General features: G+C 31.8%; 2 protein-coding genes across 2 annotated transcripts in view; one reads left to right on the top strand and one right to left on the bottom strand.

The window, feature by feature from the left end:
• The window catches only part of LOC134684298 (uncharacterized), a 23491-nt gene extending 14219 nt beyond the window's left edge, over positions 1 to 9272 (bottom strand). The window contains exon 1 of the mRNA XM_063543585.1: positions 9220 to 9272. The gene's annotated coding sequence lies outside the window, so the exon portion shown is untranslated. The remainder of the gene's footprint in view (positions 1 to 9219) is intronic.
• LOC134684300 (sialic acid-binding Ig-like lectin 11) overlaps positions 6115 to 20965 on the top strand; it is a 22044-nt gene continuing 7193 nt past the window's right edge. Inside the window, exons 1-2 of the mRNA XM_063543586.1 lie at positions 6115 to 6149; positions 19532 to 19596. Of these exons, the coding sequence (XP_063399656.1) occupies positions 6115 to 6149; positions 19532 to 19596 (100 nt within the window). The remainder of the gene's footprint in view (positions 6150 to 19531; positions 19597 to 20965) is intronic.

Below are 20965 nucleotides of genomic sequence, written 5' to 3' on the forward strand. Positions count from 1 at the left end.
ATTGAGGTCTGGAGCTGGCATGTAAGTAACTGATTGTAGTCCTTTTTAATTTTTGTATCATAGCCATTTAGATGTTAATGTAAGTAATGATGTGCGTTTGTTTATTCTTAAATGGCTATAATAGGAGGGTTGAGATCTCACAGACTCCGTAGCATTGATACACCTGTTAAAAGTCAGGAGCCTCTGGCATTTGTTAGTCTTGAAAAACAAATTTAGTTCATCTGCAGGTTTGGAAAAAAAATATAACAAAAACACCGACCTTTAAAATTTATTTTGTTAGTGGTTTCAAATAATAAATCATCAAAATAATTAGGTCGTTCCACTTTTTCGTGTAAAAACCTATTGATTTTGTTCTGATTATGATTTTTTTCTTTCGCCTATTTTTTTCTCTCCGCTGTATTGTTGTTTCCAAATATGGTATATGATATTGTACAGTTAATATTCTTTTGTGACTGACACCGCGAAACAAAAGAACTTTACTTGATATTAGTGATAGTTATGTGAAACTTGTAAAGTCCTTGGTTTAAAAAAAAAAACCCACACAGGTCAATGTCATATTCTAAATTTTGATTTTGTCATATTTTCACTTCTTTTAAAAAAACGTATGATATCGACAATATATTTTCACTCAATTGTTAGTGGCGACTTGTCGTAAATTACTTTTCGGTACGCTTTCATTAAATTGAAGTTTCCTTCACCTTTATATTTGAAATAACACGTATAGTGAAATAACTCATTAGTAATATATAATTAAAACCTAGGGTCTTTTGATTTGAGGTTCTTGGGCATTGATATTGAGTTCAGGGTCATTTGTAAATTAGACGTTCTGGATTTTTACCTCTGCTTTGACGTCATATGTATACACAGAGACATGTATACTAAAGAGATTAGCGACTTGTAAATCTCGCTGACTTCACGCGTGTAAACTCGTACCCAGCATCCTCTAATCATATGATAACGAGATTAGCGGTAGTCTAATAATCGATAATAATCACTCGGAAGACCCTTTTGTATTTCTTTGTATTAAGGACCAGGACAAAGACTCTCAGAATTAAAATCTTGTATTGTAAACAAATTCGCAGGTGAATAATAATGAGACTGTTTACATGTAGCATCAATCGGTCTGTTAATTAGAGGGTCTCATGATTTATAGGTGTGTATGTGGAAAATTATTACCTTTGCAGGAAATAACTGTGTAATGTCGAAGATGTCAGCAAGCTAAATTTCCCCTTTTAAAATTGAATTTCATATCAATATTTATATCTATATTAAAATTGATGATTGGTGGTTATTGTGATATTCACGATGTCCAAGACAGATTTTTTATCATGGGACGAGGCTATTTAGATTTAGATATATTGTTAGGGGAATACACAGACACTAACCTAATTGTAGATAGTGACGACGACTTTGTTCTAGCGACAGGTGTGCACTAGAAAAAAAAAGGGTCCGTAAAAAGACTAGCTACATCGTAGACTTATATGCACGTGTAGTAAATTAAAAAAAACTGTTATAAAACAGACACACATCTATCTATGATTCTAGATTCGAAATAAATATATTTAGGTCGACCTCTGATGAGGGTTTACCTGGGATAATTCCCGAAAGATCCCGAAACATTGCATATTAAATTCAAAAGAATTAAGCAATACAAAGTACGTAGTGTCAGGTCAGAAATATTGATACCATACCATGAATAAGTGGGTTTATGATCAATTTATAAAACTATATGTCTTAGGCCGTGTTCACATTGACCTAAATTCGGTGTTGTGTTAGTGTAAATCACACGTAAACTAAACACAATTGCGTTCCCATTGATAAAACTCAATGTTTACATGTAGTTTAAATCATGTTTTATCTACACACAGTCGATAGTCAATGTAGGCCTTGTTTAGGTTAAGTGTACACAAAACTAGGCATTAAGGACATTAGTTGTATCGTGTATATATTTAAGGAGGAAACTATTTTTGAGTAAAATTGATATTTTTTGATAAGTATTAGTATAGTTCTTTACAGAAATTGTTGTCTTAATTTTACAGATATTTTTTTTGTTAAATTTTTTTAACGTACTTTATTAACCCCTGATCAAGACTCTAAGCAGCATCATTGCCAAACCCATAATTGACTTTCGGCGGGGGGGGGGGGGGGGGGGGGGGTGCTATTATAGTTGAAAACAAAACATAAAGGCAGGGGAGTGGGGTGGTGGTGGGCCGTGGATTTGTTTAAAAAAAAAATGTTTCCAGTTTTTGGCCATGATTTTTTTTTGGTTTCTTTCACCCTCAGTTGCCACTTTATACAATGCTAAATTTGATTTCGACTTGTCATCAAATTTTTTCGTGAAAAGATCTATAGCCCACGCCCCCTATCCCTCGACACCCCCCCCAAAAAAAAATGAAATAAATAGTTGCTGCCTAATTCATTTGAAAAGGTCTTCCGGAATCGACTTGACGTACACAGAAATATTCGCGACTGGTCTTTTCTCAAACAACGATTCACGCATAAATGCATGACTAAAAAAAGTGTGGGGTAAATGATATGTTTGTCTAGTATCTCAGATCCATAAAATAACACTTGAAATAAAATAAAAACGTTACCCTATTCCTTAACCAAATACTCCTTGGAGAAGAAATACCATTTGAAACAAACAGAAAAGATAAAAATGTAGTGATCCCTAATATCTTTTTTTCGGCTGTAAGCACGCTGCTGCAGCTAACGTTTTTTGATGCGTAATCGAGACATCACTAGTTTATTCAAAGTACTACAAATTATAAAAATGGCTGTCATAAAGTAGCAACATCTTAACTCAAAAAAGGGGGACAGTTATTTTTTTATCTGAGTCAGATTTTTTTTCCGCGCGTACGTTTTTATTCCGGTTTTTGTTCGATGCTGGTGAACAAATACTTTTTTCAGTATTAACCACTATAATGTATGGGAAAACTCTTGATTCAGAATATTTTTTTTATCATCTGTATGAACAGATTTTTTTTTTATCAAATTGGGGATCGGAATATTTCCATCCCCCCTTTTGAAGTCAAATGATCGTTCTCTAACCGCTAGAAAAAATGTCAAAAAACTTTGAATTCAGTTCTACGTATTTAACATTTAAATGACATATAGTTTACAAGTGTGAACAAATCTTATGTACAGGTAGCTAAACAAGGTGTATAGATGTGAACAAATGTAATGTAAAACCAGTGTATATTACGGTAAACTAATTGTAAACATGTTTACTGTACACGGCGTTTGGTGTGAACACGGCCTTATTAAGCATAACAACTTGACAAGATATGTTGGGCTACTTTACACTGTGGTAAAAAGTTTCAAGTTTTAACACCAGGGGTTCACACTACCTTGTTTATGATGTTAATAATTAATCTAGAAAGACTTCATCAATTTGTTAACAACAGGTGACATTTCTTCATGTCCAAGTGGTTTAATTACATGAGTTACTAACTTATTAAGAGGAAGAATTATACAGCTACTGTTAACATAACATGTTTGATCTTTACTTCACGTACCTTACAGGATGTTTACTTATTAATAGGTGTCAAATTATAAACAGTTTTATTACCATGATCAAGATTTTTAATTAGCAACACTAAAACCTGAATCAATGGAGCTTACTATAAGAGAGCCGTGGTGTAGTGGTTAGGACATCGGACTACTAACAGGCAAAGGTTCCTGGTTCGATTCCCATTCGGGATGAAAATTTCAGGAACTCAATTTTCGACTCTCCCTTGACACCATTTGCGAGTATGGTCTTGAGGAAACGATGATAGTCCTTCGGAAGGGGACGATAAATGGCGGACCCGTGTTAAGAGAGAGCCATATCTCTTGCACGTTAAAGACACCCTTGTAGATTTCGAAAAAGAGTAGGCTAATGCCGCTACAAGGCAGCACTCGCACCTGCAAAGTGGAAAGGGATTAATATAAGTTGCAAAACTTGTTTCCCAATCCACTATAAATAAATATGTTTAAACAATGGAGCTTAACAACAAGAACATTAGCATGTGTTTAGTAATTTAATTATCATTGCTTTAATTTTCAAGTCAAAGAACATTATGACTCTGAAGCCATTTTGAGACCATTCAAGTAGTGTTGTTATCCAACGATCATTTTATTCAGGATTATCCTAGTCGAACTATGATAGAAGAAACCGTTTTAAAGACCTTATATGTCATTGATTAAACAAGCACAACCTCGAAATATTGCTTAGTTTTATTTATTTTTGTTCCAAAACTCGGGAGCTTTTAATATCGAGTACTGAATCTAAAATTTGGGCTTCTTGAATCGGGATATAAATTCGCCTATAATTTTATTAACTATTACTAAAGAAAGCTTAAAATTACAAATAAACTATGCCTCTACATAAATGCAAGTTATTCTTAACTGAATTGTGTTTATATAGATTGTATTTTATTATAATTTGGTTGTTTTCTGTACGTTAAAGCTGTTTGTAAATAATCAATATGGCGGATTGTTTGACGAATTTTCTACTCTCGAGAAATCTCGTGCACACGCGTGAAGTTGACCGCTGGTTAATAGCCGCAACGATAAGTTGCCGATCTCTGTATTTATATGTCTCTGGTATACATGATAAAGTCATGGAACTTTTTGAATTATCATTAGAAGTTGGAAAGCCAACCGGAAGTTACCTTGACAATGTGTAAACCAGAAGCTATTTTTGTACATATGTTATGTAAAAGTATATAGAACCATATATTATTGGAATCAGTGTCAAGCAAACTATCAAAGTAAACCGAAAGTGTCAGTTTTCAAACCGGAAGTCGCAAATTATCTCCCTTATTAAACAAAATTGTATAGAAACCATATATTTTTTAAATTAGCATACAACAAGCCATCATTTGACGCTGTAACTGGCATTTCAAACCGAATTTGAATATTTTCATAGAAAGACCTTGATTTATTCGCTATACAATTGGTTTTTAATAATGTTATTACAATTCTTTTCGAAAAGCATTGATCAAATTATTGTGTCCGCTCCTGTACTGAAACCACATGCCCAATTGACCCAAACTTTGCAGCCACTAGAGTAAAAGATGTTCATCTAGTTGTGCAGTTACCTCCCAAGAATTTTCGTAGCAAAAAGAAATTTTCATGCCGTAAAATTCGCTTGCTAGCTCAGTAATTATCAGTGAATTTCTACAATAAAATGTCTGCTCCTAGATTAAAATACAAGCTAGTCTGTATTACAAGCTGCTGCTGAGAAATGTACATTGTATGGAATTATTCATTAACATGTTTTAAATTTACACAGGATCAATTTAATCAAAAGAATGCAGTGCTCGTGAGCTGTGATCAAAACATCAAGTATCTACAATTACAAAAGCAATACATTGTCTGTCGTTTTGCATGTTGTCTGTCCTTCTCCACATAAAAAGGAATAAATATACTTTTCGCTATTATCTTCCCGCGTCACGTGATATTTAAATCTGGCATGAGAGACGCGCTCGGGACCTGAAATAGAACAAAAGCTTTCTTCACTAAATATGGAAACTAAACCAACACAATAATATTGACCCTTGTCTGAAAATGAACACTTTGATCCTTCCCCTCTTTTATTTTTTTTAAACCGGTTTCTTTCTATTACTTGTGTGGGTTTTTTTCTTTCTTTCTCTCTCTCGCTCGTTATGTGAACAATTGATTGGTAGACGGTAAAATATTCATTGAACAAATGAAATAAACAAACAAACAAACAAACAAATAAATCATGTTTTGGAGGGGATAGACCTTTTAAACAAATGTTTTATATTTGTAATTTATTATACTTGTAAATAAACGCACGCTAGTCACAAACTACGGACTATAACAGCAGAGACAAATAAGATATTCACCGTCTACTACTACGTTACCATATCACGTGGTTGTATAATCTAAAAATAAAACCATGTAATGGGAAATGTATGATATACTTGGCAGAAAATCAAAAATGTAACATTGTAAGTGGTACATCATAAGGTTAAATGTTAAGGCTAGAAAACAGATTGTTAGTTGATTTTATTGTCTAGTGACATGAAATTAAATTAGTATTGTGACAAAAAGGTATTTATAGATACTCGTAAGTAAACAGATGAAGTTTGACGTTAGCATATAATGGGTGGAAGTAATAGTTATACACCTAGGGTAAGGTATGTCTGGATAAGAAACCCCGTCGGCCGGAGGCCGTAGGGGTTTCTTATCCAGACATGCCGTATCCCGAGGTGTATAACTAACTTACACCCCTTTTAAAACTCTATATTGTTAACATTGATTATCAAATGAAAAAAAACAACGAAAGCATATATTTTATTGACAATATCAAACCATGATTTATAAGTTTTTTTTGTTATTACATGAAAACCCACTAGTAGCCTTTTATGGTTATCTTCGTTCACACTTTGACAAGTGAGTATGTTTTACCAATGTCAAGGCTGTTTTGCATATTCCAAATAAATCCTTGGGTTGATATGGATCAGCAGGTCAAGGTTGACCGTATCGTGTATTCATATTAAAAACAAAAAATACGTCATGCTCCTTGTATGCAGTTGTCAATATGGAAGGGTATGAGACGGACGACATTTCTTAGCAAGCGTTGGATTTGGTAGATGAGACTAATTTAAAAGATAAAGGTAATATTATAACCCAAAGTACTTACCTGTATCAGTTTAATAAAGGTAATCATAACTATATTTTCAATTTTACGGTTTTATGGGGGGGGGGAAGGCCCCCCACTACTCGAGAATGAATAAACATTCATATACGGACCTACGAAGGGATAAGTGTGTCTGCAATAGAAACCCGACTTCCAGCCACGCTCAGCATACAAAGATACAGATGTAATATTTCGTAACTCTCTCTTCTGCGGAAGAGGGGCTGATCCAGCTGGGGTTCCCAACTCAAAAGAAAGGGGCGGGGGTTCATATAAGTCAAATGCATTGATCTTTTAAATCTGGTCCAACCCGCGGAACCCCTACCCCGGATCGGCCACTGGATAACGGGGGGGGGGGGGGGGCGAGAATTCGAATTCCACCCCTTTTTTTTTTATAATAGTAACATATGACTGGGATAAAAAAAAACTATTACTTTCAGCAAAGGAGTAATTGAAGGATTTTTTTAATTTAAAATAAATGCTTAATTTTTTTTTCGCTATTGGAATTTCCTTAAATGTTTTTTTTTATATCTTGAAACAATTTGTAGTGAACACTGTAAGTAATTTCTTGTGTTCATTCTATTTAAAGAATAATCAATTTCTATTGTTACTAATAACAATGGACTTTGTTTGTGGGATGTAGAAGCAGGGGTTTCCAGAAACCCCGCTTGTCACAGCCTGTGGTCAAAATCCATTGTTATTTGTAACAATAGATCTATTCAATTTACACGTGTTTCAAAAATAGAAACTATGAAGTATAACAATAGAGCTGGGGTGTAAATGAAAATATATTGATTCATGGTTGAACTTTATTTAATAAATTCATTGATTTTTGTTTGCATAACGTTGTTAATAGTATATGAATGTTCAGGACGAGCTTCATGTAAGAGAATAGGGACTGCAAATTTGTAATACTTTGTACAAATTGTAAATTATAATTTGTACAGATTTTTTGTACAAGTTTTTGTATTGCTGTAATTCTTAGTGTTTTATTAACTGCTTAACACAAATAGTTGATGCAAGCATTCAGTCTTTTGTTTCGCATATTTCTGACATATTTTTACAACTACATGATACAGACTATAAAACTGAGCATTGATACAAAAACATTATAAGACCAAAAAGACTGTTTATGGATATTAATATGGTATAAGGAGAAAATTAAATTAGAATTTAAACCATTTAGAGATATCCTCAATTCCATCTTGAGGAATAGGAGAATAGCATAAAATATTAGGTTGAAGTATATAAATTGGAATTTAAAACATGAAACTGATACACTTCAGAATTTAGTCACCTGGTGCAAGAACTTGTAAGTGTCAAACAAACTTATGACTTGTACAAAAATCCTGTTCAATTTATAATTTGTACAAACTTACATCTTGTACACAACATATATATATATATATATATATAATTCGTATACATAAAGCCTAACAATGTTAGATCTGTAAATTTGCGGAAGCAAATTGTTGTTCTTCCCTGGCCGGAATTCGAACTCATGCTCTGTGATATCGTGGCACCAAATCGACCTGCACAGTGCCCAGTGCTAGACCACACGACCACCTTTTTTTAGGTTCGACTAAAAAATCAAGCTTTCAGTGGCCGCGTGTTACATTTCCTCGTCAGTTTTTATCTAGCATCGTAACACAGTACATGCTATATAAGCCATGAAGATGGAATATTACAGATTAGCTGAATTATCTACTGTAGAGGATCACACAAATTAATGACCAATATTTTCCTTCGGAAATCCGGTTTAAAATCAGTTTGTGGCTCTTTTTCCTAAACGGTTATGGCAATCCTTTTTTGGTATGGAACCTTGTGGGACAATGTTATAGAGATCCATAGACTTTTATTGAAGTTATTGTCTGGAAACCAGAAAATCCTAGTTTCACAGACACTGACCCCTGTTTGTCCTATTCAGGAAAAATAAATCATTTCAAAATTATACCGAACGGCAAGTGAAATTTCATGAAAAATAAATAGCTCAAAAACTTCCGTCCGCTTTATTTCTTCATTCTCTTTAAAACAAAACAAAAGAGAGAAAGTATGTCTAAAGAATAAACATCCTAACATGCTTCATGGTTGATTGCACCTTTCCAAACGCAAAGTATTGCTGACTTTTTTCGGCAATTGTCCCAATCTAGCTACTGCAACGACATTTTTTGTGTCTCTCATTTTAAATTTATTTTTTAAATAATATTAGTTCATTCTTTCATACTTCGTACAATTACAGCATTTTCAACATTGATAACACCGTATACAATAACTAATTTTAACGTGTTGCTGCAAATATATTAGAAAACATCGTTTTTCAACTACAAAAAAACATTCCTATCGTTTAATACATTGTTTTGGATCGAGGTTTATCTTTTACACTTTGAGAAAGCCCAAGATTTATATGCTACCTGTAAGTGTAATTGTAATCCTAATCGTTGGTGTATGACAGTTTCCGTAGGTGTCTATTGGTAGTATTAAGTATCATTTTTATTGTTTCTCAAATGTATGAAGTTGATAGGTTATCGAAAAAGGTGTATGCATGCGTTAAATATGTATTAATAACTTACTGAATCAAGTAATAGTCGTCAAACACGGTTCGCAATGAAAAATATACGATTTTATTATACCTTACTTATCATTTTCTATATACAATAAGTATACAATAGTTTTACTATTTTTTGTAATCGCAAGCGTTAATATTTTTGATAGGTCAATAGTTTCCAACTATTTGAACTCAATGAAACTATTTGACCGCAAGTTTCATAATATTTCGCGGAATTTCAAATGCAGCCACTGGATTGGACGATTTTTAAAATACCGCGGGAGTAACGATGTCGCGTTTTACATTGAATCACGGATTTTCGTCAGTGCAAGACGTAGTCTTTGCATGTAAGAGTATTTATGAAGTACAAGTTAAACACTTTGGTTGGATTTCTGCTTTTTATATTACGAATTTACGATAGTTGATTTGTCCCCACCATTTTCTGTCAGTTGTCTTTTTTTTTTAATTAAACACTAATCTTACTGACTGGATATTCGTTGAATAGTAAGTTTATTGTCCCCTCGGATGCAACTATTGCCCTGAGGCGTATAATAAACAATAATGGACAATAAACTTACTAGTCCACTCATACCCAGCCAATAAGAATACAAAATTACATCGTGACAGCCATATTACTTTTTTAACCCTGCCGTATCGTACGTCTGCACGTCTCGAAATTGCTTTCCGTTCTAACTTTAGTTTGCTTCAGGTATCACTCCAGAGTTGGACAAAAATAAAAATTGAACCACAAAATGTTTAATCTTCTATTCCTGTTTTTCTAATTCATTCAGTCAACTGTTTGTGTCATACATGTGCATATGTGTATAATCAGTATCTTCCGTAGATTTGAGGTTCAAAATTTGAAATAATAATTTCTATTTTGTGTATCAATTATGGCAAAATTCCACGTTAGTTTACCATAAAATATTGTCAAAAGAAGCATGGAAATGTCACTTCTATAAAATTAATAATTTGTGATGTCTAATTGAAAACCTGTTATATCAAATTGATAATCTGTTATATCAAATTGATAATCTGTTATATCAAATTGATAATATATTATAACAAATGAATAATTTGTTATATCAAATTAATAATGTGTTAGATCAAATATATAATCTGTTATATCAGATTAATAATTTGTTATATCAAATTAATAATCTGTTTTATCAAATTAATAATCAGTCAGGGGCATTACTTAAACAAGTATTTTTTTAAAGTTACTTTTATAAGTAATTTTTGTTTTTGAAAATAAAAAAATTACTTAATAGAGTTATTTTAAATTTCAATAAAACATAGACTAAATGTAGTTTTGGTGAGTTTTTACATAATCTCATATCATAAAGTTAAGAATTTATTATATTTGAGAGGATTATAGAGATGAAGGGTTACTTTAAAACTTATGACAAAAATATTACTCGAATAAGTTATTTGATACATTTTTAATAAAATTAGTATTAAAACTTGTTTAAGGAACATGTGTACTTGGTTTGGGTTACAAATTATAAATAACTTTAAGTCTTAATCAATTCACAAGTATCTATCTATTTATATCAGTCTATTTTCAAGATTTTGGAGGAAAATGAGATGACCAAGAAGCGTCGGTATGAAAGATAAGTGCGTCAGGAAGTTAATTAGTGTTTCAGAAGGATTAGATTTAATATGTGAGGGGGAAAATAACCAGATGACTGTGAAAAATTGTTAAACCTAGTAAAATCTGTATTATTGGACACCTATAAAAATAATATTCAGAAAAGTAACTTATATAAGTAATATTAAAAATAGCCTCGTTTTCAACATTACTTGAATAGGTAATTTTAATTGTTACTTGTTTAAGTAATGCCCCTGACTGATAATTTGTTTTATCATATGTTTAGTAGTAAATACAGTAGTTTTGCATATGTGATAAATAGCCTGCTGTTTAATCCATATCGCGCAACTTTGATGCGCACCCTTTATCGCATACCCTTTATCACACCCTTACCCTTTATCGCATACCCTTTATCGCACCCCTACCCTTTATCACACCACTACTTTTTTTTTTTTTTTTTTTTTTTTTTTACATAAAGTCAGTTTTTGTTTTATTTTGCTTATGAAAAATTTTCCTCAATTTTTTTTATGACGTCATTGTTTGGTATGTGACGTCACGAACGTCGTTTTCATATTGTATGTGACGTCAAGAACGTCAATTTTTTTCTTAATTTTTTGGCACACTAAATGCAACTATAAAAAATACAAAAATAAACAAAATATTTTTAAAACAACAGCACGTAAATTGTAAGGTAACCAAGGTGCTTCGGATTAGTAATTGAGCAGTTCTTTTTTAAGGCCTTTAAAACAAGACAAAAGTAGAACTGAAGGTAACCCGGTGCTATGAACCAGAAAACAGTTCATATAATACTCTTCTGTTGAAACATATGATAAAGCGTATAATACATGGCAAAATCCGTATCACATGCCGTATCACCCTCGACCAATATCATCCCTCGGGCCTAAAGGCCCTTGGGCTGATATTGATGTCTCGGGATGATACGACATATGATACGGATTCTGCCATGTATTATTCTCTATATATCAAATTAACATTTTGTTATATCAAATTAAAAAATATGCAAGCTCGTGCAATATAATATTCTACAATTTTCCCCAATATTCATGCAATAACCCTATATTATTGAATAGCAATATAATATTTCCCACAGAAAGTAACCAAAAGTAAGGGTGTAATAAATTCTAATATTGCACTAGTGCAATAAATCTTCAAAATTTATGACGTCATCAACGACAAAATCTTAGTTTAAACCAATTTTTACTTTCAAATATTATATTGCTATACAATAAAAGGGTTATTGCATGAATATTGGGGAATATTGTCCCTCGTAGAACATGTATTGCACTTGCAAGCTCGTGCAATATAAAATTCTACTCGGGACAATATTCCCCAATATTCATGCAATAACCCTATAATATAAAATTTATATTCTGTTATATCAAATTGTAAAGAGTAAATTATCATGGCCCTTAAAGGCTTCCGTAACTTTGGTTAATATGTGATACTGACTTCATATACCATATCATATGTTAATTTATGTATCATTGTCATTAAGGTCTTTCCCCTACGTGAGGAAAGACCTTATTGTTTTTCTAATGTTTTTTTTTCTTTTTCTTTTTTTTCTTCCAACATTTGTTTGACAAGGCATCATCCCCTTTCTGTTGAAGTTATCAAGACCAAATATGGATCATTGATAGACCTCATCATGAACTTTTACCAGATGAACTTTTGTAGGATTTCATCATCCCCTTTAGAAGTTATCTCCCTTTTATTGATTTTTTTCAACATGGCCCCCCTTAAATGTTTTAAAAGATATCATGACCTTATTTGGACAAAAGTTAGATCTCATCATGATGTGTTACCATATGAGGCTGCTAAGGATTTCATCATTCCCTATGAGAGTTACGTCCCCTTGAAGCAATTTCTTTCTTTTACATTTTTCTCAAAAAGTATTCAAGATAGAATCGATTTGATTACGGCAACATGTACAAGACCAAATGGCAATGATAATAAACATATACAATCATTTTGTTGTTAACCCTTATAAGGAGTTATTTCCCTTGAAAAAATATACACAATTTTTGAAAAATTGTATCTCGAGAACCGGAAGTCGTAAAGACTTGGGACCTACACCAATAATCTTAAGTTCATGTGACCTTTAATTTGCACCCAAGGTCAAAGGTCACCAAGTGCAAAAAAAAATTACGCTGCAATTTCAAGCTTGCATATTAAGAAAACGATAAGAGTTTGCTGCATACTTACAGTGTATAAAATGTTCCTCTCGACGAGCTCTACATTTTATACACTAAGTTCAAAAGATTCCGACTGTCTGTTCAAAAGTTACGACGGGATGATTCTTAAAAGTATAGTATTGTGTTTTTATCTTTTTAAAGGTAACAGATATCAACCTACTATAAACTGCAAAGATGATCAGTAGTTCAAGACCTTCAATTTGAGGTCAATGTCAGGTCATAATGAAATTTCACCTTGACCTTCACATTATACTATGACCTTGACCTTGTGATATTTGAAAGGTCAAGTGGTCCTGAGTTGAATGGTGATAGTCCCATGTCTCTACGACTTCCGGTTCTCAAGTTTTGTATTGCATCATATATTTGATGATAAATTGTGACCTTGGTGAACTTTGAAATTGTCCCAATTCTTTTTCTATAATGTTGTCCTTCAACTGTAGATCATTTATCATTTAACAGATTTGAGATATCTATTGTCGTTTTAGAGATAATGCAGTTTGAAGTTTTGCGAGCGGAGGCATGTATTTCTGAATCATCAAGAGCTTACCACGAAAAATGTTTTAGAAATTGAAGAGGTTGACATAGTTATGTGTTTGACCAAATACCAAAAACATTCCATGGAAAAAAACACCAAAAAATCAATTTGAAATTTTCATGTTTTGCATTGACTTTGTAAGTTTCATAACTTCTATTAATATAGTTGATATTGCATCATTATTTGCACTTTGTCAAATGGGGTCATCTGATATATCAAATTGAAGGTCTTAATAAACTCTACTTAAAAAATGAAAATTTTAAACCCCCTTTTCATCCCAGGGGGAAGGGTGGGGTCATTTAGTGCAAATATTCAAATTTCTCAGATGGTAAGGTTGTCGCATATCAAATGAAAGAACATAAAGCGTACATTTCAAATTTCAAATTGACGTCCCCCAAAAATTGGTTGGATGGGGTCATTGAGTGCAAAAAATAAATTTTCTTTTACGATAGGGTTGTTGTATATCAAATGAAAGGTCATGATGTATACATTTGAAATATCAAATTCCCAACCTCCAAAAATTGGTTGGATGAGGTTATTAAGTGCAAAAATCAAACTTTTTAAAACATGGCGTTGTCGCATATCAAATGAAAGCTCATCTACCCTGTGTTACATATATCATACTTCCGATCTAAAAAATGTAGGCGGATGAGGTCATTAAGTGTAAAAAGCGAAAAGTTACAGAAGGTATGCTTGTCGTATATCGAACGAAAGGTCGTACAAAGAACATTACGAAAACATCACTTTTACAGGAAAGACCTTTCAATTGTTTTACAAACAATTGAGATACTAGTTTTGTTTAGTTTCTTTTGTTACCTATTTATCGGACTCGGACTTCTTTTGAACTGAGTTTTACTGTGCGTATCGTTTTTTCTACATTGGCTAGAGGAATAGGGGGAGGGTTCAGATCTGAAAGAAAAAAACACGTTTAACCCCGCCGCATGTTTTTTCTTTTATGATTAACTTGATAGATACTTACTGCTCTACAAGAGAAAGCTATAAACACACGGATTCTCATTCTTAATGTAGAAATCATTTTGAAAAGTAAGTCAAAGGTTACCAAATATTTCATTAAAGACGCCAGAATCCTGTCATCTTTTGCCTAGATTGTACCGAATTAAAGTTAATTACCAGGTTTGTACATATAAAGCCAACACTCCAGGTGCCACATGTCGAGCATGGTTTGCTAACCCTTTTTTTCTAATAATGATTTTGAATGTCCCTTTTGTCAACAATGTCCCGTGTCTAAGATTTGATGAATTATTGTCTTGTTCTAATATTTTTGTGAGTCGTTGGATTCATTTGTCAATAAAAAATAAAAGTCAAAATATATATTTTTCTCTCATTTAAGGTGTATTTTAAATTCATTAGGCTATTGTATCCTCGATATTGTATCTATCATCAGATAAAGAATGTATTTTTGATACTCAATAGCTGTCTTAGTATGACATCATCTAATTAATCTTAAGATAGGGATCATAATTTGTTCTCCTTTTCATTTTCTATAATTTCTCTTGATTTCGAAGCCCAAATAATGGGTACTATCAAATATCTACATGTTTACACATCTTTGATTTGACTTAAAGGGGCACTAGCTGTCAAGTTCTTGTTCAACGATTTTAATAAAATTCTCATAAAATTATCTGATTTATAACAATGTTAAACATTTATCCAAACTTTTAAAAGTCTAAAATAAACAAGTAACAGGACACCGGACACAGGCATGGAAATACGTAGTTTTGTTTCGTGTGTATTTCAGTCAAGACGCCATCTAATCAACTATCGAGTTGACCTCTAAAATCATTCGATGACCATATAAGCGATGTAAACATAAATATAGATATAAATAGATTAAGCAAACTCGTGCTGTTAAATTTTTGTAGGTCTATTTCGTTTCATAAAAAAAGATGAAATATAAATGTTTATCATCGTTTTTACCTGTATAAGAAAGATTTTTGTGGATCGAATCAGTCAATCAAATGATTTACCTTTGTTTCACTTTCAATGTTGACATTCGTTTCCTTTAAATAACTTTACACATATTATTCACGTGTTATCAATCTCAAGCTGAGGGGTTAACTTGAAGGTCACATGAATATGGATTCAATGAATTCGAACTATGCACTTGCAAGTGAATAACTCATAATCAATTTTTTTTAGCTTATTTTGACAAAATTGAAACATTCTGGTTGCTAAAAGCAAATTATTATTTCACTATTTGCATTTCGTTAATGATTGAACAAAACAAATTATATATTAGATTTTTCATATATCTCGTAGCTAGTGCCCCTTTAGAATGTATGTTAACTATTTTAGGCAATTATGAAAGCACAAGAGTTCATTAATCTAACATCGAATAACATTAATGTATTTTGTAAATGTTTACTCAGCTCTTAACTGAAGATACAACAGTCATTTTACCACACAGAATTTTGTAACAGTAATAAAAATGTTCAAAATAGATTAACATTCTCAATTTTATAGATTATTATGTAATGAAAGTAATACCTACACTGTAACACTATATCCTTTACCTATATACATATGTGTCCATGACTTTCTATCTTTAGAAATAATATATTAGGACAAACGCGATCACTAAAACAAAAAGATGCTGGTAACAGAATTTACTGTCCACAATAAAAAAAAAATATCTGCTTCACTTTCTGTTTCTGTGGAATGTACACTAATCTCTTTTCCGTAATACAAGGAATACATATTATAATATCTATTTCAAGGGGAAATGATATAAAATGTATTTATAACAGAGCTATGGTTATTACTCGTATCTGTTACTTCGATTAATACTGGTCCCGAAATCGAAATTACGAAAGGAAGGCGTTAATTTGAAATCATATAAACATGTGCCGAATTTTTTTTACACTGTAAAACCAAAGCAATGAACACACGAAACAATTACCATTATATGATGAAACATCTTATGCCTGCTTAAACATCTCTTGGTTCAAGTCAACATATTATCCTTTACTTATATTGTGTCATAAGTCAGCTAGGAATAGTATATAATACATTATCTGGTGATGTCGTTAAATACTTTGCCAACAGTTAAAAATTATCTGTATGCGGATTTTTTTTTATATCGAAAAAAAAAGAAAAAAATTGATATTTTTTATCTTCTGTGGGATTTTCCATATAAGAATTATGAAATACAAACAGTGTATTGACGTGTCACAATTATTATTATAAAACATAACACACAGTCACATGAATCCATAGAATGATATAAAATAGTAATGTCATTATAAAAGAATTAAGAGAAACGGGATACAAATATAGAAAAAACGTATAAGGTCGGATGGTTACACAACATTATTCAGTCCATTTCGCAGGTCATTGTACAACTGTTAAATGGACACTTAAAATTTTCAACGATGTTTCTACATGTTTCACAAGCTATTAGTTAAACGAAACTGAAAACACGAATTTTTCCGGGTTTTTCTTTCATATTGTAATTTTAAGAACAATGGTAGTTGTCATCACCTACGAAATAACTTAAAACCAGGAACAAATTAATGTTTTGACCGATTAAAACAAGGTGGTTTTGAGAATAACGGAAACTCTTTAAACAACTGATTCATTTGATTCATTCAGATTTGTATCATTTAAGTGTTTCCTTATAACATTAATATCCTTTTTCACTATGTATAGATATTTAATCTGGAATATTAAGCACAGTTATTGTAAGTACATGTTTTAATTGTTTTCTTTTCCTACTATCAGCAAAATAATCAAATGATTTCCAAATTTGAAATTAAATTTGCTTGATAAAAGGAAAGCATTCATATTAAGCAGATTTTTATTATTTCAATAATACATTTGTAGTTCTTAATATAAAAAAAAGAATGGAAAACAGGGCAACCAATAGATCATGTTAATTAAAGGAAATAAATGTCGGAATTACAGGCAAATGCTACGTTCAATTTTATGGAAAAACGAGCTAAAATGCATATGATTTTTTTAGCCTCTTGATAGGTAAATGTCTATAGTTTCAGGAAAGGTATCACTCTAATTGATTGGAATTTTCCTTTGGACCAAATTTTAGAGCTTGTTTGACATTTCACCCCCTTTTTGCAATATTTTGTATCAAATAAATGCAGATTTTTGCCATGCTTACACCAAAATGAGATTATATTTCACCATTATAACTATTGGAAATCAAATCTACTGAAGATTCTCTTTCTATAAATATACACATGCATAACACTAGTATTAAGCCATATTTGTTAGAAATGAAGGGAAAGAGGGTGTCTAAAAATTATGAGTGTCAAATTAATTTTTGTTTCACCAACTGTGTATTGCTACCTAAGCACATCGAGATACATGAATACACGGAACACTTGTTTCCGCCGATTCATCCCTTCACATTTTGAAAACTGAGAATAAGAAATACAGTATCAGAACACATGAAATCACTTTGGATACGAGCATCACTGAAGAGACATGTATTGTCGAAATGCGCATCTGGTGCAGAAAAATTGGTACCGTTAATGTTATTCAAAACGAAATTTTAAGGGTCATCCGTCTTCCTCGCTTTTGTTGGGAAAATGTAAGGACTTGTAAAAATCTGATATATATATATATTTCTCTAATTTTCGCTGTTTCATATTTTCTAGACGATTATAGAAAATTTAAAACGGAAAGTCTGTAATTGAATGGCAAAATCAAAAGCTCAAACACATTAAACGAATGGATAACGAGTGTATCTCGCAAACGAGCTCGGTGATCTATATACAATTTTGTGTTTATTCCTTCCACAACATTTTTTTATAACATCATATAAACATTTTCCTGGTCCTAATTTCATACAACTCCAATACATCAATTGGAACTCTAACTTCAAAATGACTATGTCATTGAGGACTACGCCAGAACATGAGCTAACGAGAAGAAGTTGATCTAGAAGCATTGTCAGAATAGGGTTAATAAACAATCAGGACTCTGATAAAACGTCAAATTCATAAGTTGACATCTTTGTGAATGATTGAAAAGTAGTTGCAGAAAAAAAGAAGCTTTGAAGTATCTATATATCATCTCTATACGATACATATATATGTTATTGATCCATTGGACAAAGCTTCAAATAATATTGTTTTCGTATGTATATCGTACTACTATGAGTGTCTAGTAAATGAATTGGGAATAAATGAGCACTCAGGTAATCCCACATAAAAAATTAACATATCATTTGACAAAGTTGAGATTTTGGCGAATCAGAGGTCCTTCATGGTTTCTATGAATATTACATTGAACAGCAAGTCTGAGGACTTATCTTGTTTGTAGTAGATGACTAAGCTTCATTTAAAATGAACAAAATACTGTGAATTCAGTTATTAAAGGTATCAGTATTATAATTTCATACATCAGACGCGCGCTTCGTCACTCATCAGTGACGCTCAGATCAAAATAGTTATAAAGCCAAACAAGTACAAAGTTAAAGAGCATTGAGGACCCAAAATTCCAAAAAGTTGTGCCATATACGACTACGGTAATCTATGACAGGGATAATAAAATACTTAGTTTTTCGAACAATTCTATTAATCGCATATTTATATTAATCATATGTGGATTTAAAAAAAAATGGAAAGAACTTCTTGATAATTTTTAATCTCGATTTCTTTTGAACTGAACTTTTTTTCAAAATTTAATGTTTCAACCCTGTATCCCACCAGTCCTCATGTAATCCAGGTTTAATCCATCATTTTCTACAAAAGGAAATACCTGTAGTCAGGAATATGACAGCTATTTTCTATTCGTTAGATGTGTTTCAGATTTACATTTTGCCTTTTTTTAAAGGACTTTCCGTTTTCAATTTCCCTTGGTTTGATATTTTTGTTATTTTACTTTTCTGTAAAAGAAGATAATATCCTTCGGGGCCATACGTATGAACCCCTTCAATTGCTATGTTTTTGAACTGGTGAACAGTTAATATTATTCTTAATCCTTTGTTAATTCAGAAAATAAAACTTTTCTTTTTCAGAATTAACAGAACTATGAACATATTAGCACTGCTATTGCCATTAGTGCTGTCAGAAAAGTCGTCAGGTAAGCATTTTTTTAAAGCATATTCCAGAAAATCTATCGGTTTTAGTGATTAAAGAATTTTTATTCATCAATTAAATAATTGGAACAAAACAATCAAGAGCCCGAAAAAAAGTTTGTTTGAAGCAATCTATTTTGACATATATTCTACCAGTTTTATGTCATAGAGCAGTCAAACAGAAAGTTTAATAAAGATATTAACTGTGAGCACTGTCAATTTTAATATGGTGTCTGTGTCGCCATGCAGAGGTAATGGCATCCACCTGTTTAACCTAACATTCCATATTTTTAAGTTTCATTAAAGAATCTGTCCAAGATCGTTACACCAGGGTCTACAACTACTTAGACAATATACGTATAGTGTCTTGAAATATGAAATTTATTTGTATGAGGCTTAGAAACGGGAAAATGCGAGGTTCTACCGAGCATTTTCCCGTTTCGTGCCGAATACAAATAAATTTCATATTTCAAGACACTATACGTATATTGTTTTTATACTGAAATCGAAAAAAAAAATAAAAATGAAAAAAAAAGCATATAACAAAAATTGTTAAAAAAAGTGTTTGGAATTTCCCTCTTGGGGTACCATTTTGGGGTATTCCCCTATGAGCGTAGTCTCCAGGCGATAAAACATTGACATATTAAGGAATTAGAAAGGGAAAATGAACTTAATTAATAACATTTGATAATCATGGTATATAAATAACCAATTTGAAGACATGAAAGTTTAAATTCATAAAAGTTTGACCATTGTTACTTTACGTTGCCATGGTCATGACGTGTCGTTGTTGATGAAATACAATAAGGAGGCGGGGCTTATAGGTTAGTTGGGGTCATTGACGTATAAAGCTAACGTTTATACGTATAGCTTTATCTGTATAGTAAAATAGCTGATTGCAGTATAAACTGGAATGTCTTACCGATAAAAACTTTGAAATGTTTTGGATATATCAAAGGAATAACAACGATGCCGAAATTACATTAACAGAAGATACGGATGTCAATCCATCATTTCAAATCAGATTTCAGTTGACTGGAAACACATCTCTTGGTGAATATTGTCTTAAAATCATCAATGTTTCAAGTATAGATGAAGGAACATACAAATGCTATCACGGAAAGTATATTTCTGTAGTCGAAATAAATTTCGAAATAGAGGGTAAGTATCTGTGTGTATTAGAATATAAATATCTTTTTCTGTAAGAATTAGAAGATCACCATGAAAAAGTCACGCAACAAGAATTAATGATAGTAGACAAAAAGATTTGAAAGGGAATGTGGTGCATTATATTAAGGCACAAATTATCATTTAAAATAAATTACCGTATTATTTTTTTTTTTTTTATTATTTTTTTTTTTATTTTATTTTTAT

Source organism: Mytilus trossulus, chromosome 9, assembly GCF_036588685.1.
Source record: "Mytilus trossulus isolate FHL-02 chromosome 9, PNRI_Mtr1.1.1.hap1, whole genome shotgun sequence".
Classification (NCBI taxonomy): domain Eukaryota; kingdom Metazoa; phylum Mollusca; class Bivalvia; order Mytilida; family Mytilidae; genus Mytilus; species Mytilus trossulus.